Genomic DNA, 17,624 nt, shown 5'->3' with positions numbered 1-17,624 from the left:
CAGACCATGCCTCTAGCCCTTGGCACCTGGGACCATGGCACTCTCTGCCATGGGGCAGATGGTGATTTAGGGACAGTCATGTGTGAGTCCACACCTGGCTCCAGGATTCAGGAGACCCATTTGCACATCCCAGGTGGGGCCAGTACAGGCCCCTTCAGTGAGGCCAATTCTCCAAGGCTGGGGTCTTCTCCCAGGGTCATAGGTGCAGGGCTTCAGAGGCTCCCTGTGTGGGTACTGGCCTGCTGGGGTACACACAATGCTGCCACAGCCAGTCTGCCCCAGCTTCCAGCTGGGGGCCACATCTCAGGTTTCTCTGTCCTGGGGAGCCTGGTGCCCCACCCCTCACATCCTCTCTCCCTGAGTCAGGGCCTGGGTCTCGTGAGCTGAGTGACTGATACTTGGTGTCCGGGATGAGGGTGTGGTGGAGAGGGGCCACGGCGGGTGTTTCCTGACCCTCTTCCAGGAAACCCAGCCCAAGGGAGGCCTCCGCTGCTGCCACTGCAGAGAGGACACATACAGGACGCCCCTTCCTGCCCCCTGCCTGCCATTGGGCCCACAAAAGCCGGGGCAAGCCTCCCCTCCCTGCCAGCCACCTGGTCTGCTTCCCAGAAGCTCTGTCTTGCAGTCCGTTGGGAGGATCCCAGTGCTTTGTAAACTAAAGCAAGGGAGGCGTGGCCGTTCTCTCTCTTTGTTCATTCATTCACCTTTTGAGTCATTTCTTCCTCCCTCCATTCCCCCATCTGTCCATCCTTCCCTGCCCTGATTGCTCATGCCACACCCCCAGCCCCTCCTGACCTGGTCCTTTGGTTTCTCTTCATGGCTTTCTGTCTCCTCCCACAGGGCTGAGAATGGCAGCTCAGGGACAAGTAGAGCCTGGTGACTGCTTGGTCTCCCGGGTGGCTCCTAGGGGATTTGAGGGATTGATGCCTGCTGAGGCTGTGCCCCTCCTCTGCTCAGGAGGACATACAGAGATGTGGCACCCACTTAAACTCAAAGTTGCACAGATGCAAATGAGACTGGGGTCTCAGGCACCAGAGACCACCGTGGGCACGTGGCCTTTGGGAGTGGGGACCTGCTGCCACAGATCTCTGAGTGGAGTCTGGACCTACTGGGTCTCTCTGAGTGACTGTCTGGGGGTCTCTGTAGCATGCCCTGCTGTGTGCGTGAGGGTCAGTGGTTGGATAGGGGTCTCTGCTCTAATGCTCCCTCCACCGGCACTCCCTCAAACTCTCCCTTGGTGAAGAGAGAGGATGTGGTTTGCCCCAGTGTTTTATCGAACAACTCTCTCCACTTCCTGTTTTCAGAAGCTGGGAGTGGAAGAGAGCCTGGGGCTGGCCCCAGCTGCTGCTGCGGAACAGGGGTCACTGGACGCTGGGACCCTGGCCGGGCTGGCTGGGGGCCTCAGGAAGAGGTCTGCTGCAGCGTCATCCTGGCCGAGATCCCTCCCTGCAGGGGCCCCTGGCCATGCTGCCGCAGGGTCTGCTGGGGCCACCAGAAGCCCACGCTCCTGCCTCCATCTCTGCCCTCTGCGCTCACCTCTCACCAGCAGCCCCTCCCAGAGTCCAGTCTCTTCTGCTCTTTTTTTGTTTGTTTGTTTTTTGAGATGGTGTCTCACTCTGTCACCAGGCTGGAGTGCAGTGGCGCAATCTCGGCTCACTGCAATTTCCGTCTCCTACTCTTTCAGCATCAGGTTTTATTACTGGGATTCTGCTACAGCCAGAGACCCCGGGAGCAGATTCCTAAGGCTTATGTGAGTGTGGACCCAGCACCGTGCCTAGTAGACATACAAAAGGAGCATGGTGACAGTGAGGTCTGTCATCTCCAGCTTAATGACTGTTTTGATCCTTGTCAAAAAGGTGATTTTTGGCTGAGCATGGTGGCTCACACCTGTAATCCCAGCACTTTGGGAGGCCGAGGCGGGTGGATCACTTGAGGTCAGGAGTTGGAGACTAGCCTGGGCAACATGGTGAAACCCCGTCTCTACTGAAAATACAAAAATTAGCTGGGCATGGTAGCGGGTGCCTGTAATCCCAGCTACTTGGGAGTCTGAGACAGGAGAATCACTTGAACCCAAGAGGCAAATGTTGCAGTGAGCCAAGATAGCACCACTGCACTACAGCCTGGGTGACAGAGCAAGACTTGGTCTCAAAAAAAAAAAAAAAAAAAAAAAAGAGATAAAAGTTTATATTTTTGTTCTAAAACTTAATGTCTTCATTCTATATTTTATATAATTATAAGAGCTATATAAGATATACTACCCCTAGTACTTTGTTTTTTGGATATTCTATTCACTCCTGATGGTTAATTTATGTGTCAACTTTGCTAAGCTATGATGCCCTGTTGTTTGGTCAAATACTTCTCAATATCTTGCTGGGAGGTTATCTCATAGATGTGATTAACATTGACAGTCAGCTGACTTTAGGTAAAACAATGTGATTAACGCTGACAGTCAGTTGACTTTAAGTAAAACTGAGGTTTCCCAGAGAAGCAGGAATTCTGCTTTAACACTATAACATGTAAATCCTGCCTGAGTTTCTGGCCTGCTGACTGCTCTCCAGGTTTTAGGTTCCAGACTTCGAGATCAACTCTTACCTGAATTTATAAGCTGCTGGTTCGCCATACAGATTTTAAACTTGCTAGTCCCCACAACCGTGTGAGCCAATTCCTAAATAAATCTCTCTCTATGTATAACCTATTGGTTTAGTTTCTCTAAAAACCTTTTACATCTAGTTTCCTGGATGTTAAGTAATACTGAAACTAGCTAGTAACTTCTTTTCTTTTTTTTTTTGAGATGGAATTTTGCTCTTGTTGCCCAGGCTGGAGTGCAGTGCCGCGATCTTGGCTCACCGCAACCTCCACTTCCTGGGTCCAAGCGATTCTCCTCCCTCAGCCTCCCGAGTAGCTGGGATTACAGGCATGTGCCACCATGCTCGGCTAATTTTTGTATTTTTAGTAGAGATGGGGCTTCTTCATGTTGGTCAGGCTGGTCTTGAACTCCCAACCTCAGGTGATCCACCTGCCTTGGCCTCACAAAGTGCTGGGATTACAGGCATGAGCCACCGCTCCCGGCTCCTCGTAACTTCTTCTTTTCTGTGATATGTCTCTTATCTCTAATAATACTTTTCTTCTTAAAGTCTACTTCATTAAAAATAGTAATGCTGGGCATGGTGGCTCATGCCTGTAATCTCGGCACTTTGTTGGAGGTTGAGGTGGGTGGATCACTGAAGCCCAGGAGTTCAAGACCAGCCTGGGCAACATGGCAAGACCCTGGCTCTACAGAAAAATACAAAAATTAGCCGGGTGTGGCTAATATAATTCTAAGTTAGCACACCTGTAGTCCCAGCTACTTGGGATGCTGAGGTGGGAGAATCGCTTGAACCTAGAAGGGAGAGATTGCTGTGAGCCAAGATCACGTCACTGCACTCCAGCCTGGGAGACAGGGTGAGGCTCTATCTCAAAAAAAAAAAAAAAAAAAAAAAAAAAGTTATACAGCTTTCTTGGTTAATGCATGCATATTTTTCATTATTTTCCACCTTTCTGTATCCTTATATAAAAGGCATTAGTTGGGTTTTTATTTCCAATTAGTTTAATTTTTATTATCCTTTTAAATGTAACTAATTATTTATTTGGGTTGAAAGCCACCACCAATTTGTTTTCCATGCCTACTCTCTTTCTTCTTATCTCCTCCCACATCTTGTTTTGCATTTATTATTTTTATTATTTAATTTCCTCCTCTATTAGTTTTGTAACTGTGCAGTCTTGGAGTTATTTTAAAAGAGACAGTAGATTATTTTAGAGCTTACAACATGCATCCTTCACTTACCAAAGTCTAACATGAGCTAGTACTTTTTTGTTGTTGTCGTCATTGAGACAGAGGGAGTCTCGCTCTGCTGTCCAGGCTGGAGTGCAGTGGAGCAATCTTGGTTCACTGCAACCTCTGCCTCTTGGGTTCAAGCAATTCTCCTGCCTCAGTCTCCTGAGTAGTTGGGATCACAGGCGTGCACCACTATGCCCAGCTAATTTTTGTATTCTTTTTTTAGTAGAGACAGGGTTTCACCATGTTGGCCAGGCTGGTCTTGAACTCCTGACCTTAAGAGATCCGCCTGCCTCGGCGTCCCAAAATGTTGGGATTACAGGCATAAGCCACTGCGCCTAGCCTATGAGTTAGTACTTCTATCCCCTTCCTAGTCAGTACAAGAACCTTGGAACAGGAATGAAATTTACCCCCAATGACTTATATGCTAATATTTTTGTGTTTTTTAAATATATGTATATGTGCAGCTGGGTGCGGTGGCTCATGCCTGTAATCCCAGCACTTTGGGAGGCCGAGGCGGGCAGATCACAAGGTCAGGAAATCGAGACGATCCTGGCTAACACGGTGAAACTCTGTTTCTACTAAAAATACAAAAAACTGGCTGGGCGCAATGGCTCACACCTGTAATCCCAGCACTTTAGGAGGCCGAGGCGGAAGGACAACCTGAGGTCAGGAGTTTGAGACCAGCCTGACCAACATGCAGAAACCCCATCTCTACTAAAAATACAAAATTAGTCGGGCATGATGGCGCATGCCTGTAATCCCAGCTACTCGGGAGGCTGAGGCAGGAGAATTGCTTGAACCTGGGAGGCGGAGGTTGCAGTGAGCTGAGATCGCACCTTTGCACTCCAGCCTGGGCAACAAGAGCAAAACTCCATCTCAAAAAAAAAAGATAAAATAAAAAACTAACTAAATAATACAAATTAGTCGGGCGTGGTGGCGCATGCCTGTAATCCCAGCTACTCTAGAGGCTGAGGCAGGAGAATGGTGTGAACCTGGGAGACGGAGATTGCAGTGAGCCGAGATCGCACCACTGCACTCCAGCCTGGGCGACAGAGTGAGACTCCGTCTCAAAAAAAAAAAATATATATATATATATATATATATACACACACACACACACACACGTGTGTGTGTGTGTGTGTTTGTGTGTGTGCGTGCATAGATGTATCTGTGTGTTTTTTGTGTTTTTATTCTTATTTATGTTGAGAGTGTAGAGCTATGTAAAAATAAACAGAATTGTATAATGAAGCCCCATGTATCCATTCAATTTCAACAACAATCTTATGGCCAAGCTAATTTCATGTATACTCTTTCTCTTTCCTGCTTCCTTCTACCCCACATTATTTCAGTGCAAATCCAGATATATAACTTTACCCATACATATTTCAGTATGCTTTATTTATTTTAAACCCCACAAAATACCATTTTCTATACTACTACAATTTTATAACAATAACATTCATTTCGATTTACTCAAACATTTATTTCTTCTGTTACCCTTTATTTTTATTTATAAAAATATATTTGGGAAAAAATATCTTTGTACACATAGTCAAGGATCTCCTGAGGGCTATGTCATGGCCAAAATATACATATATATTCCATATTTATATCTATCTATATATACACACACATACACACACACATATATACACACACACACATATATGTATTCCACTTTCACTTTTTTATTTGTTTTTTGAGACCGAGTCTCGCTCTCTCGCTCTGTTGCCCAGGCTGGAGTGCAGTGGTGCGATCTCAGCTCACTGCAACTTCTGCCTCCTGGGTTCAAGTGATTCTCCTGTCTCAGCCTCCAAATATCTGGGATTACAGGCATGAGCCACCACGCCTGGCTAATTTTTTTTTTTTTTTTTTTTTTGAGACGAAGTCTCACTCTGTTGCCCAGGCTGGAGTGCAGTGGCACGATCTCGGCGCACTGCAACCTCTACTTTCCTGGTTCAAGCAATTCCCCTGCCTCAGCCTCCCGAGTAGCTGGGATCACAGGTGCACACCACCATGCCCAGATAATTTTTTTGTATTTGTAGTAGAGACAGGGTTTGCCTATGATGGCCAGACTGTTCTCAAACTTCCGACCTCTGGCAATCCACTCACCTTGGCCTCCCAAAGTGCTGGGATTATAGGCATGAGCCACCATGCCTGGCCTGTTTTTTTTTTTTTTTTTTTTTTTTTTTTTTTTTTTTTTTTTTTTGAGATAGAGTCTCGTTCTGTCACCCAGGCTGGAGTGCAGTGGCAAGATCTTGGCTCACTGCAACCTCCGTCTCTGGGGTTCAAGCAATTCTTGTGCCTCAAGAATTGAGTAGCTGGGATTACAGGCGCCCACCACCACATCTGGCTAATTTGTGTATTTTTGGTAGAGATGGAGCTTCACCATGTTGGCCAGGCTGGTCTTGAACTCCTGACCTCAAGTGATCCACCTATCTCGGCCTTCCAAAGTGCTGGGATTACAGACATGAGCCACCATGCCCGGCCATTTTCACTTTTGAAGGATATTGTTAGTGCACATAAAATTCTAGGTTGGCAGATATTTTCTTTCCTCAGTTTGAAAACATGATTCCCTTGTATTTGATTTCTCCTGTTTTTATTGAGAAGCCAATTCTCAATCTAATTTTGCTCATTTGAAGGCAATGTCTTTTTTTGTTGTTGTGTTTTTTTGAGATGGAGTCTCACTCTGTCGCCCAGGCTGGAGTGCAGTGGCGTGATCTCAGTTCACTGCAAGTTCTGCCTCCTGGGTTCACGCCATTCTTCTGCCTCAGGCTCCCGAGTAGCTGGGACTACAGGTGCCCACAACCACTCCCAGCTAATTTTTTGTATTTTTAGTAGAGACGGGATTTCACCATGTTAGCCAGGATGGTCTCGATCTCCTGAACTTGTGATCCACCTGTCTTGGCCTCCCAAAGTGCTGGGATTACAGGTGTGAGCCACCGCACCTGGCCCCTTAATTGTTGTATTTTTAATAGAGATGAATTTTTGCCGTGTTGGTCAGGCTGATCCCGAACTCTTCGTTTCAGGTAATCCACCCTCCTCAGCCTCCCAAAGTGCTGGGATTACAGGTGTGAGCAACCCCTACACCCCGGCCTGAAGGCAGTATCTTTTTTCCTCTGGCTGCTTTAAAAAGGTTTGTCCTTGGCTTTGAGCAGTTTTACAATGATGCATTTAGGTGGTTCTTCATTCTATGACTTCATTCTTTTTTGTCCATTTTAGAAAATTCTCAGCTTTATCTCTTCAAGTATTACGTCTTTCCCATCCTCTCTCTTCTCTCCTTATGAGACTCCAATTTCACATGACTTATACCTTGTTAAAGTATCTCCCATGTCTGTTAATCCATTTCCTGTGTGTTCTGTCTATTTTTCTCTTTGTACTTCAATTTGTACATTTTGTATCAAACTATCTCCCAATTAGCCAGACATGGTGGTGGGGCACCTGTAACCCCAGCTACTTGGGAGGCTGAGGCAGGAGAATGGCTTGAACCCGGGAGGTGAAGGTTGCAGTGAGCTGAGATCATGCCACTGTCCTCCAGCCTGGGCAACAGAGTAAGACTCTGTCTCAAATAAATAAATAAATAAATACCAGTTCATTATTTATTTATTTATTTTTTATGTTTGTGTCTACTGTGCTGTTCAAATTGAGTTCCTAATTCCATTTTTTTTTTTTTTGAGACACAGTCTCTATCTGTTGCTCAGGCTGGAGTTCAGTGGTACGATCTCAACTCACTGCAGCCTCTGCCTCCCAGGTTCAAGCGATTCTCGTGCCTCAGCCTCCTGAGTAACTGGGATTACCACCATGCCTAACTCAGTTTTGTGTTTTTAGTAGAGACGGGTTTCGCCATGTTGGCCAGGCTGGTCTTGAACTCCTGGCCTCATGTGATTCACCCCGCTGTCTCCCAACGTGCTGGGATTATAGGTGTGAGCCACCACTCCCAGCCTCCATTTTTTTTTTTTTTTTTGAGACGGAGTCTCGCTCTGTTGCCCAGGCTGGAGTAGAGTGGCACGATCTCAGCTCACTGGAACCTCCACCTCCCGGTTCAAGAGATTCTCCTGTCTCAATCTCCCGAGTAGCTGGGACTACAGGCACATGCCACCATGCCTGGCTAATTTTTGTAATTTTAGTAGAGATGGGGTTTCACCATATTGGTCAGGCTGGTCTTGAATTCCTGATTAAATTTCTGATTAAATTCTTGTTTCTTTATATCCTTGAATATAGATATAAAGTACTTATTTTAAAGTTCATGGTCTGACAATTTCATAATCTAGAGATCCTATGGGCCTTTTAAAAAATTGTCTCTGCTTTCTCTTGAGCTTTGTTCCTGCTGTCTTATTTCCTTGTTTGCTTGGTTGTTTTTAATTTGGCAATGGAGGGTGTGTATAAAAATTGTTAGAAATAATTTTTTTTTTGAGATGGAGTCTCGCTCTGTTCCCAGGCTGGAGTGCAATGACATGATCTCGGCTCACCGCAACCTCCACATCCCAGAGTTCAACTCTCCTACCTCCGCCTCCCGACTAGCTGGGATTACAGGCAGATGCCAGCATGCCTGGCTAATTTTTGTATTTTTAGTAGAGATGGGGTTTCACCATGTTGGTCAGGCTGGTCTCGAACTCCTGACCTCATGATCTGCCTGCCTCAGCCTCCCAAAGTGCTGGGATTACAGGCGTGAGCCACTGTACCCAGCAAGAAATAATTTTTAAAAATAATTTCCAGCCCCAGCACGATGGCTCATGCTTGTAATCTCATCACTTTGGGAGGCTGAGGCAGGCAGATTGCTTGAGCCTAGAAGTTCAAAATCAGCCTGCGCAACATGGTGAAACCCCATCTCTACAAAAAATAAAAAATTAGCTAGGCGTGGTAGTGTGTGCCTGTAGTCCCAGGTGTTTGGGATGCTGAGGTGGGAGTCTCACTTGAACCAAGGTGATCGACGCTGCAGTGAGCCATGATCCTGAGACTGCACTCCAACCTGGGCAACAGAGTGAGATGCTGTCTCAAATAAATAAATAAAAATAAAATAACGTGAGGCCTAGAAGTCTGAAATTCTGGGATCTCCCTTATGCATTTGAGCGGCTGAGATGATCTGAAGCTGGATCCAGTGCTCCTGAGGGCTGCTCTATTTCTGGTTGACTGTCACTCCTAGAGTAAGAAACCTGCACCCCACGTGTGGGGCATTATGGCATTGCCTCCCTCAGCCACGTGAGTAGGTCAACAACACTGCTCTAGACCAGGTGTGGTGGCTCACGCCTATAGTCCCAGCTACTCAGGAGACTGAAGCAGGAGGATTACTTCAGGCCAGGAATTTGAGGCCACCCTGAGCAATATATTAGGTTGGTACAAAAGTAAGTGTGGTTTTTGCCATTAAAAGTAATAGCGACCCTGTCTCAGCAAAAAAAAAAAAAAAAAAAAGGGAAGAAGAGAAAAAGAATCAGCTGGGCATGGTGGCTCACACCTGTAATCCTAGTACTTTGGGAGGCCGAGTTGGGTGGATCACAAGGTCAGGAGATTGAGACCATCCTAACACGGTGAAACCCCGTCTCTACTGAAAATATGACAAATTAGCTGGGCATGGTAGTGGGCACCTGTAGTCCCAGCTATTCGGGAGGCTGAGGCAGGAGAATGGCGTGAACCCGGGAGGCAGAACTTGCAGTGAGCCGAGATCGCACCACTGCACTCCAGCCTGGGTGACAGAGCAAGACTCCGTCTCAAAAAAAGAAAGAAAGAAAGAAAAAAACCCCACTGCTCTGTCTCTCAGCCTCCTCTTCCAGGATTGGCTGTCATCTTGAGGGGAATGCTGGCCTTGCCTGTCTCCAGCCTTGTTCTTCTCTGCCTCCTATGCCTTTAAGCACATGTTTTCTATTTGCTGGGCTGTGAAATCTGCACTTCATCTGATGGGGTTTGCTTTATAGGTGACTAGATCCTTTTCTCTTGGTGGTTTTAGAATTTGCATCTTCACATTGACTTTAAATAGTCTGATTACAGTTTGCCATGGCAAAGACCCTTTGCATTGCATTGTTTGGGGATATTTGACCCTCTTTTATCTGGATGTCTAATCTCCTGTTAGATGTGAGTAGTTTTCATTATTATTTCATTAATGGGCTGGCATGTGGGCCGTGGTTCCAGGGGGGCTCAGAGAGGCAGCTGCCTGATGTCTGACCGCTTCTCTTTCTGTCTCTTTTCTTACCTGGACTCTGGGTTGCTTGTTAGCTGCTTCTGCCAGTTCTGAGTTTTCAAGAGGAGAGGGGCCCAGTGATGGCTGTTCTTTGAAGGAAAGGGAAGAATGTCTCCTGCTTAACACGTTTCTATGTTTCCAGTTAGTTAGTTAGGTTAGTTAGTTAGTTAGAGCCAGGGTATCTCACTCTGTTGCACAGGCTGGAGTGCAATGGCATGATCTTGGCTCACAGTAGCCTCCACCTACCAGGCTCAAGCAGTGCTCCCACCCCAGCCTCCCAAGTAGCTGGGACTGCAGGCATGTGCCACCATGCTTGGCTACCTTAAAAAAAATTTTTTTTTTTTGATACAGACAAGGTCTCACTATATTGCCCAGGTTGGTATTAAACTCATGGGCTCAAGTGATCCTCCTGCCTTGGCCTTTCTAAGTGCTGATATTACAGGCAGGGCTTCAATTTTTTAAAGCTCCCAGCAGGGGTATTAAAGTCTCCCTTTCCAGAGAAAGCGCACTCTGTCCCCATCCCTCATGTTATCCTCTCCTGCCTCTGCTTAGGGTTCACTCTGGGGGAAGTGCCACTTGAGAGATTCCTTTTTGTGTGTGGCTTCTGACTGACCGGTCCCTGCTCACAGCTGCTGCTTCTCAGGGTGGGGTCCCTGAGGCCTGGAGTGTGGCCTCTGAAAACCTTCAGGGCCAGAAGCAGAATGAGAGCCTGTGGCCACATAGCCCCTGGTGGGAGACGTCCTGCCACCCTTTGCTTCTCTGTGCCACTCTGGCTGTACATTTCAGATCCCTGGGAAACGTTAACTGGTAGGACCTAGAAGGGGAGGTGAGGAGGGGTCACGCCCCAGGTGTGCCTGTGGTGAGCCTTTGTGCTGAGCAGGTGCAGGGAGGGAGGCCCAGGTGCACACATCTGTGAAGTAGGGGCAGCTGGTTGGGCTCCTTGACCTGCTCCAGAACTTCTTATTTTCTAGCCACTTCACCTGCAGAAGGCCCAGGTGGCTGTGGTCTCTAGGGTCCCTTGCAGTGAACATGATGCCTGTCCTCAGCTCCTCTCTAGGCCTGGGGCTGTGCTCAGCACCGTTGTATGTGTGTATGTGTGCACGCACGTAAATGTGTGCAGGCATCATGAGGTGTGGTCCCTGCAGCTTGCCTTGTGGCTGAAATGAACCATCACCTGCATCAAGGGGTGGAAACACAAGGCCAGATGCAGTGGCCTTGTCTGGAGTCAGATGGTGGCTCCGTGACCTGGCTTCACTCCAGAACTACCTGGGGTTTCTAGTTGTGCAAATCCCAGGTCCCACCCAGATTATGAGTCCAGTTTTCTACAGGTGGAGCCCAGGAAGGTGTATTTTTAACACGATGGTACTGCTCATTCACCCAGCCGAGCCAGTGGTCTCTGTGTACCCAGGAACTGCTGACACAGAGCTGGTGCTCCCCATAAAACAGAAGACAGAGCCTTCACGGACGGGGGACATGTGGCTTGGTCATGACAGGGTGTTTCGTACCAGCACAGACTGTGTTCAGGTGACATTAAGCACAAGTTCCTGCAGGCTAGCTGCCTGGACAGGGCTGGGTGGGGGTAGAAGAGGGGTCACAGAGGGGCTTCCTCCCGGCCGCCTCACCAGCTGCTTGATTTAGGGCTTGGCTCTGGGTCATCCTGGGCCTGATTCTGAACCACGGGACTGGTGTGGCCTGCAGGCTCCTGCCACAAGCTGTTCATGGTGCAGGGGGAGAACAGTGTCCACAGTTCCCCAGACAGCAGCAGTGGATACCAGGCCCCCAGGAGTTGTTACTGAAGTTGCTGCTGGACAATTCGCCCTTCACTGAGCTCCACATAGCACCCGTGGTGATGGGAGCCGGGTGTAGAGAGTCTGCCAGCCTGCGCATCAGCTCCCAACTGGGAGGGGCAGAGGGAGGAGGTGGTGGGGACTCCAGGCAGCAAGGCTCTGGGAGCAGTGGGGCCCTGGGTTCCAGGGGTGTCTGGCAGGCCCCTCCTTATTCTACCTCTTTTGGCCTCTGGATGGAGATGCTGGCCACAGTCAGGCTCTGTCTCTGACTAAGGACTGGAGAAGTGGCGGGTGTGGGCTGCTGCCCCGTGCAGCCTCTGAACAGACCCCAGGGCCTCTGCCAATCATGACTCCTTGCTTTCAGCTGGACCCACAGGCCCTGCAGGACAGAGACTGACAGTATGCTGTCATCACCATGAATGGGGTACGTGTCCGTGGGACTTTCCTGGTGCCCACATCCCCCAGAAGGGTAGGGTGGCCTCTGTTCATTTCAAATCGGTCAGAGGTGGCTGAGCCTGAGCCAGCGTCTGACACGGAGCCTGGTTGGAGGAGGGAGGTTCCCCGAAGAGCAGAATCGCGGTGCCCGGGAATCGTCATTCACTGACTGGGATGCAGTTGCCAGCCAGGCCCTGAGCATCCCTCCTCAAACAAAGGTCTCATGGCACCACCAGGACAGGTGGGGCCTCCACTCGGTGACCTGGGGACTGCATGTAGAAATGGAGACCTCTGATTTGTCTTTAGGTACCCCAGAAAGGTTTGGACCTTAAAAGCAATGACACACCCAAAAAGGCCTGGGCATATATGGTAAAATGTTAATATTTGATGATTCTTGGCTTTTTCTTATACTATTCTGTCTTTCCTACTTAATTTTTAATTGTTATTAAGAAAGAGAGAGTGGGCACAGTACACCTATGGTCTGAGCTACTCTAGTGGCTGAGCCAGGAGAATCACTGGAGCCCAAGAGTTCGAGTACAGCCTGGGCAACATTGCAAGATCCCATATTTAAAAAAAAGTAAGCAACCAAGAGAAGCAGCGGGGATTTTAGGAGGTGGTTCTGCAGAAGCCAGTCCTTTACACCATCTTCAACAATCCTGGCTCTTGCTGAGGTAGACTAGGGGATTCCCTGAGGGGCAGCCCTACCCCATGCTGAGACCTCTGCATGCCTTGGGAGTGGAAATATTTGATGAGACTCCAAGGGGCCCTTGGGACCTTGGGCTATGAGGGCCAGAAAGATTAGTGGACTATGCCCTTTCTCCCCTCTATAGATTGAAGTAAAGCTCTTGGTCAAGTTCAACAGCAGAGAGTTCAACTTGAAGAGGATGCCATCATGAAAACAGGGGTCTTCGGAGCCGAGATTGCTGTGGTCACCAAGTGAGTGGGGAGGGGCTTGGGCTCATGCACTGAGGGTGCCTGTCCCTTCAGCTGTTTCTGCAGAGAAGAGCATGTGTGGGTCTCTCCTCTCTCTGCGTGGCCGCTTCGTGGTGAGGTCAGGCCCCAGGGAACACTTGGTATGTTCAGCTACCTCCTGTGTTTACTCAACACCAGCTCAGGAATGTCCTTGCCGCCTTGCTTGGAAGCAGTAGGGCTGGCTCCAGGAACTGCCCGAGTGCAGTTTTCTGCCCTCGCTTGGAATTTGTCATGGTCCCAGGTTCCTGTTGAATGGCCATAACCCCTGCCCCTTTGTCACGAGTCAGTTGCCAAGAGAAGCCTGTTGGGTTTGAGAGCAGTTCTTGCAGACACAGACCACTTCCTCTGAGAATTCATTTGCTTCCCCAGGTTGGAATCCGGCTGGGCCCCTGAACTTGCTGGTCATGTGGGCCGGGGCCTCCATCAATCATACCCCGGACTCCTTTCTGTGTCTAAACGGCACACTCACCCCCAACTGCACGGCAGCCACTTGCGTAGCACTCTGGGAGGGCTCTGGGCATGAGCAGCGAGGACTCCAGCAGCAGCCCCCCCAAATAACCACTGCTAATGAGGGTGGCTTGAGAAGCGGCTTTGATGTGCTCCTAAACCTAGTTGCAAAACAAAGCTAAAGTTAAGGCCTCAGCACAGCGCTCTGTTCTAACTTTGAAGTATTCTTACTCTAGTGTCCTGTGTGGCGGTATTGGAATTGTTCAGTGCTAGGACTCAGAGGAGTAAAGCACTTAGCAGCGCAGGACTTAGAGCGCTGGTGCTGAGGCAACCCTTCATTCATTCATCGGATGTGTGTTAAGGCCCAGGCCCAGGGCAGGGGTCAGGGATTCTCTTCTCACACAGCACGCGGGTGGCAGGACCAACACCGGGTCTGATCTCCCAGCTGGGGACACAGGCTGCTAACCCCAGGCCTGGAATCTGTCAGATGCCCTTTCTGTGCTGACTTTACTTAGACAGGCCTCCTGACCTTCCCACAAAGATCATGTGTGACTTGCAGGGGTTCTGGCTGCTTGAAAGGTCCTGAGACAGTACATGCAATGAGGACTGAGCTTGCAGAGGGAGCACAGGCATGCAGAAGGTTCTCTGTGCAGCCCCACACCTAGTCACCTTAACCATCATCCTCACTCCACCTCCATAGAGCAGGTCTCCTGTGTGTGGCCCACGCAGGGCTGCCGGGACACTGAGAACGTTCCCTACTGCCGCAGGAGACAGAGGTCCGAGGTGCCCTACGTCGTACGCCAGTGCATGGAGGAGCTCGAGCGCCGAGGCATGGAGGAGGTGGGCATCTACCGCGTGTCCGGAGTGGCCACGGACATCCAGGCACTGAAGGCAGCCTTCGACGTCAGTCAGTGGTGGCCTGGGGAGGACAGGATGGAGGTGTGGGAGGCGGTGTCCGCGATGAGATCTCAGAGTGCTCCATGGTCCGGGCATGTCACATTCTTCTCTGTGTCTTTTCTTCATTTACAGTGTTACTATTTTTAAAAAAGAGAAGACAAGAATTATAGAAATAGCTTCTGTAGAAGCCAGTTTTTAAACCATCCTAGCCATGCATGCCACTTGCTGGGGTGAACCAGGGGCTTCTGCGGGGCCTTGGCCTTCCTGCCTTGGGGGTGGACAGGAGGTGGAAGCCCAGGACTCAGTGCGGTCTGTCCACTGCCCTGTGTGACGATGCGGTGGGCAGAGGACACTGATGGGACCCAGCTCAGGCTGGGGCTGCAGCATCTCTGCCTCCATTTCACCAACTCTCTCAGGCTATGAAAGACATGGACCTGCCTCAAGTGCCAGAGGAGGACACAGAAGCCCCAGAGGGTCCTTTCCAGCATCTTCAAAGCAACAGGATTTTGTGCCTGCAGACCCTTCTTTGGGGCACACACCACTGACCCTGACCAGGACCCCTAGAATGCCTATCACCCCTGGGTGGGCCCTGTGGTAATTTCCCTCTGGGGGCCCAGAATAGACCTGGCCTGCGGTGAGGACGCAAGCACCAGTGGCCCATTGGGTCCAAAGGAAGACATTGATTCAAACACTGAAACCAATCAGATTCTCCCACAGCCTTCCTGCCATCAGAAGACACTGGTGCAGGGTTGGTTTTTATGTACAGGGCAGAGTCACCCGATTCCCACGCAGGCACTGTGTCCTGCTGTGCTGGCCTCCTCCTGGCCGTCACATTGGGCCAAGCAGGGGAGAGGAATGGGAATGCCCATGCAGCCCCATCAACTCTGCAGACACAGAACCACACACAGCTCTTGGGAGGGGTCAGATGAGCTGCTTAAAGCCGGGGAGGGACCCGCACAGTGGTCAACATGGCAGGGACGGTGCTTTAGCCAAGGCAGGGATGGTGGGAGACTCACTCGGGATCCTGAAGGAGGCCGCTGCATTTCCGTGCTCTTTCCAGATAACAAGGACGTGTCGGTGATGATGAGCGAGATGGACGTGAATGCCATCGCAGGGACGCTGAAGCTGTACTTCCGTGAGCTGCCGGAGCCCCTCTTCACCGACGAGTTCTACCCCAACTTCGCCGAGGGCATCAGTGAGCACTGAAGGCCTTGGCCTCATGGGAAACGTCTCCTCCACGTGCACTGCTGCCCTTGGAGGCTGTGAAAAGTGATGTGTGGGAACCTGAGCTGTGCCCCCTCTGCCATGGTCGGTGTTTTAACCCAACCTCAGAAAACAGGACCAAAATCAAGCCTGTCCTGGAAGACCTCGCCCATCCCCAGAGGGCTCCCCGTCCCTATTCCTCAAGGGGACCAAGAGGGTGAAATGGTCAGCACTGCCGTGCTGTGGGGTCCTAAAGTCTGCTGTCCTCCTTCCTGCAGACCAGGACTGAAGGAGCGCCCAGGTGCTCTAGCCACGGGTCCTGGCCCAGTCAAGCATGGGTTCAAACCTGGCCTGACCCTTAGTCAACCTGCAGGCTGATGGCTAGAGTGGGTGCTGGTTCATGTGGCACCTGTAGTCTCCACATCACCCTTAGGGCAGGTCTGCCTCCCAGGCCCATGCACAGAGGACCTGCAGGTGGCCCTGTGGTGTCCAGGACAATGAGGGAGTCTCTGCATACTTGGTGGGGCTGGAGCCCTCCCACTTCCCACCTCTTTGTGTCCCTCACTCCCGTTTCATTCCACGCCAAACCTCCCCTACCTTGGGCTCCCCTGGGGAGGGGGTGGTGGCAGGAGATGCCCAAGTGCAGCTCTGTCCATGAGCGACTGCTCTCGCAGCTCCTCCTGCTGCTGTTCACCGGGTGCTGCTGACCCCTGTGAGGTGGAGAAAAGGCGTTCAGGTGGCTCATACCCCACACCAGCGCCCCTTGCAGAGTCCTCACTGGGGGCCAGAGGTGTGGGACTGAGGATGATGACAACCCTGGGCTATGCAGGGACACGAGCCCCAGGCACTCCACGTAACCACCTCAGGAGAGGTTTCTCAGGAGAGCAAAAATTACACGGGGCAGGCCGGGCGTGGTGGCTCAGGCCTATAATCCCAGCACTTTGGGAGGCCCAGGCGGGTGGATTACCTGAGGTCAGGAGTTCAAGACCAGCCTGGCCAACATGGTGAAACCCCGTCTCTACTAAAAATACAAAAATTAGCTGGACCTGGTGGCACATGCCTGTAATCCCAGCTACTCAGGAGGCTGAGGCAGGGGAATTGCTTGAGCCCGGAGGCAGAGGTTGCAGTGAGCTGAGATCATGTCTCTGCACTCCAGCCTGGCTGAGAGAGCGAGACTCTGTCTTAAAAAAAAAAAAAAAATTACGCAGGGCAGAAGAAAGAAGGCATGGAGGCACGGGTGATGGGCGGAGGGCCCGGCTGCCTGCGGCCCATCGTGCTTGCCTGCGCAGCCCGGGTTGGGGGTGCGGAGAGTGGGCGACCATGGGGTGGTGTGGCCTGGCCCCAGCTCCAGCATCATTGTCTCCACAGGGACGTGCAGGCGCTCTGGACCAATGACCACGCGCTGGCCTGGCACCTGAGCGATGACTTCCGAGAGGACCCTGTGGCCTGGGCACGCACTTAGTGCCAGGCCTGGGAGGAGCTGGAGGATCAGCTGCCCAGCTTCCTGGAGGAGCTGCCGGACTGCCCCTGCACCCTGACCCAGGCCCGGGCGGACTCCGGCCGCTTCTTCGTGAGCCTCCAATCAGGGCCCAGGAGAGGGGATGAGGGTGTCGCCTCCCCACTGAGGACAGCACCAGGGGAGGCAGACAGAGGTGTCCTGGAGGGTGGGGCGGGGGTCTCAGGGCCCCTGTAGGGTTGGCCTCGGGAAGGGGATGACAGAACCGGAGGCCACTGGGTGACAGCCACCTGCTGCTCTGCAGACGGACTACGGCTGTGACATGGAGCAGGGCAGTGTGTGCACCTACCACCCCGGGGCCGTGCACTGTGTGCGCTCTGTGCAGGCCAGGTGAGCCCCCAGGCTGGGGCCGGGGTGGGGACTGGGGACAGGGGTGGG

At 50.9% G+C, this 17,624-nt stretch overlaps 1 protein-coding gene across 1 annotated transcript; it reads left to right on the top strand.

The window, feature by feature from the left end:
• The first annotated feature begins 13,103 nt into the window (after window positions 1-13,103).
• Window positions 13,104-16,000, top strand: LOC126964057 (breakpoint cluster region protein-like). Its single transcript, XM_050806912.1, has 5 exons — window positions 13,104-13,147; window positions 13,199-13,257; window positions 13,553-13,677; window positions 14,360-14,537; window positions 15,588-16,000. Exons 1-5 carry the CDS (start codon window positions 13,104-13,106, stop codon window positions 15,731-15,733), a joined length of 552 nt encoding a protein of 183 aa, XP_050662869.1. The 3' UTR covers window positions 15,734-16,000.
• Window positions 16,001-17,624: the final 1,624 nt, after the last annotated feature.

The sequence above is a fragment of the Macaca thibetana genome, chromosome 10 (genome assembly GCF_024542745.1).
Source record: "Macaca thibetana thibetana isolate TM-01 chromosome 10, ASM2454274v1, whole genome shotgun sequence".
Classification (NCBI taxonomy): Eukaryota; Metazoa; Chordata; class Mammalia; order Primates; family Cercopithecidae; genus Macaca; species Macaca thibetana.
Note: the sequence above shows the minus strand (reverse complement) of the source record. Positions and strands in the feature narration are given on the sequence as shown.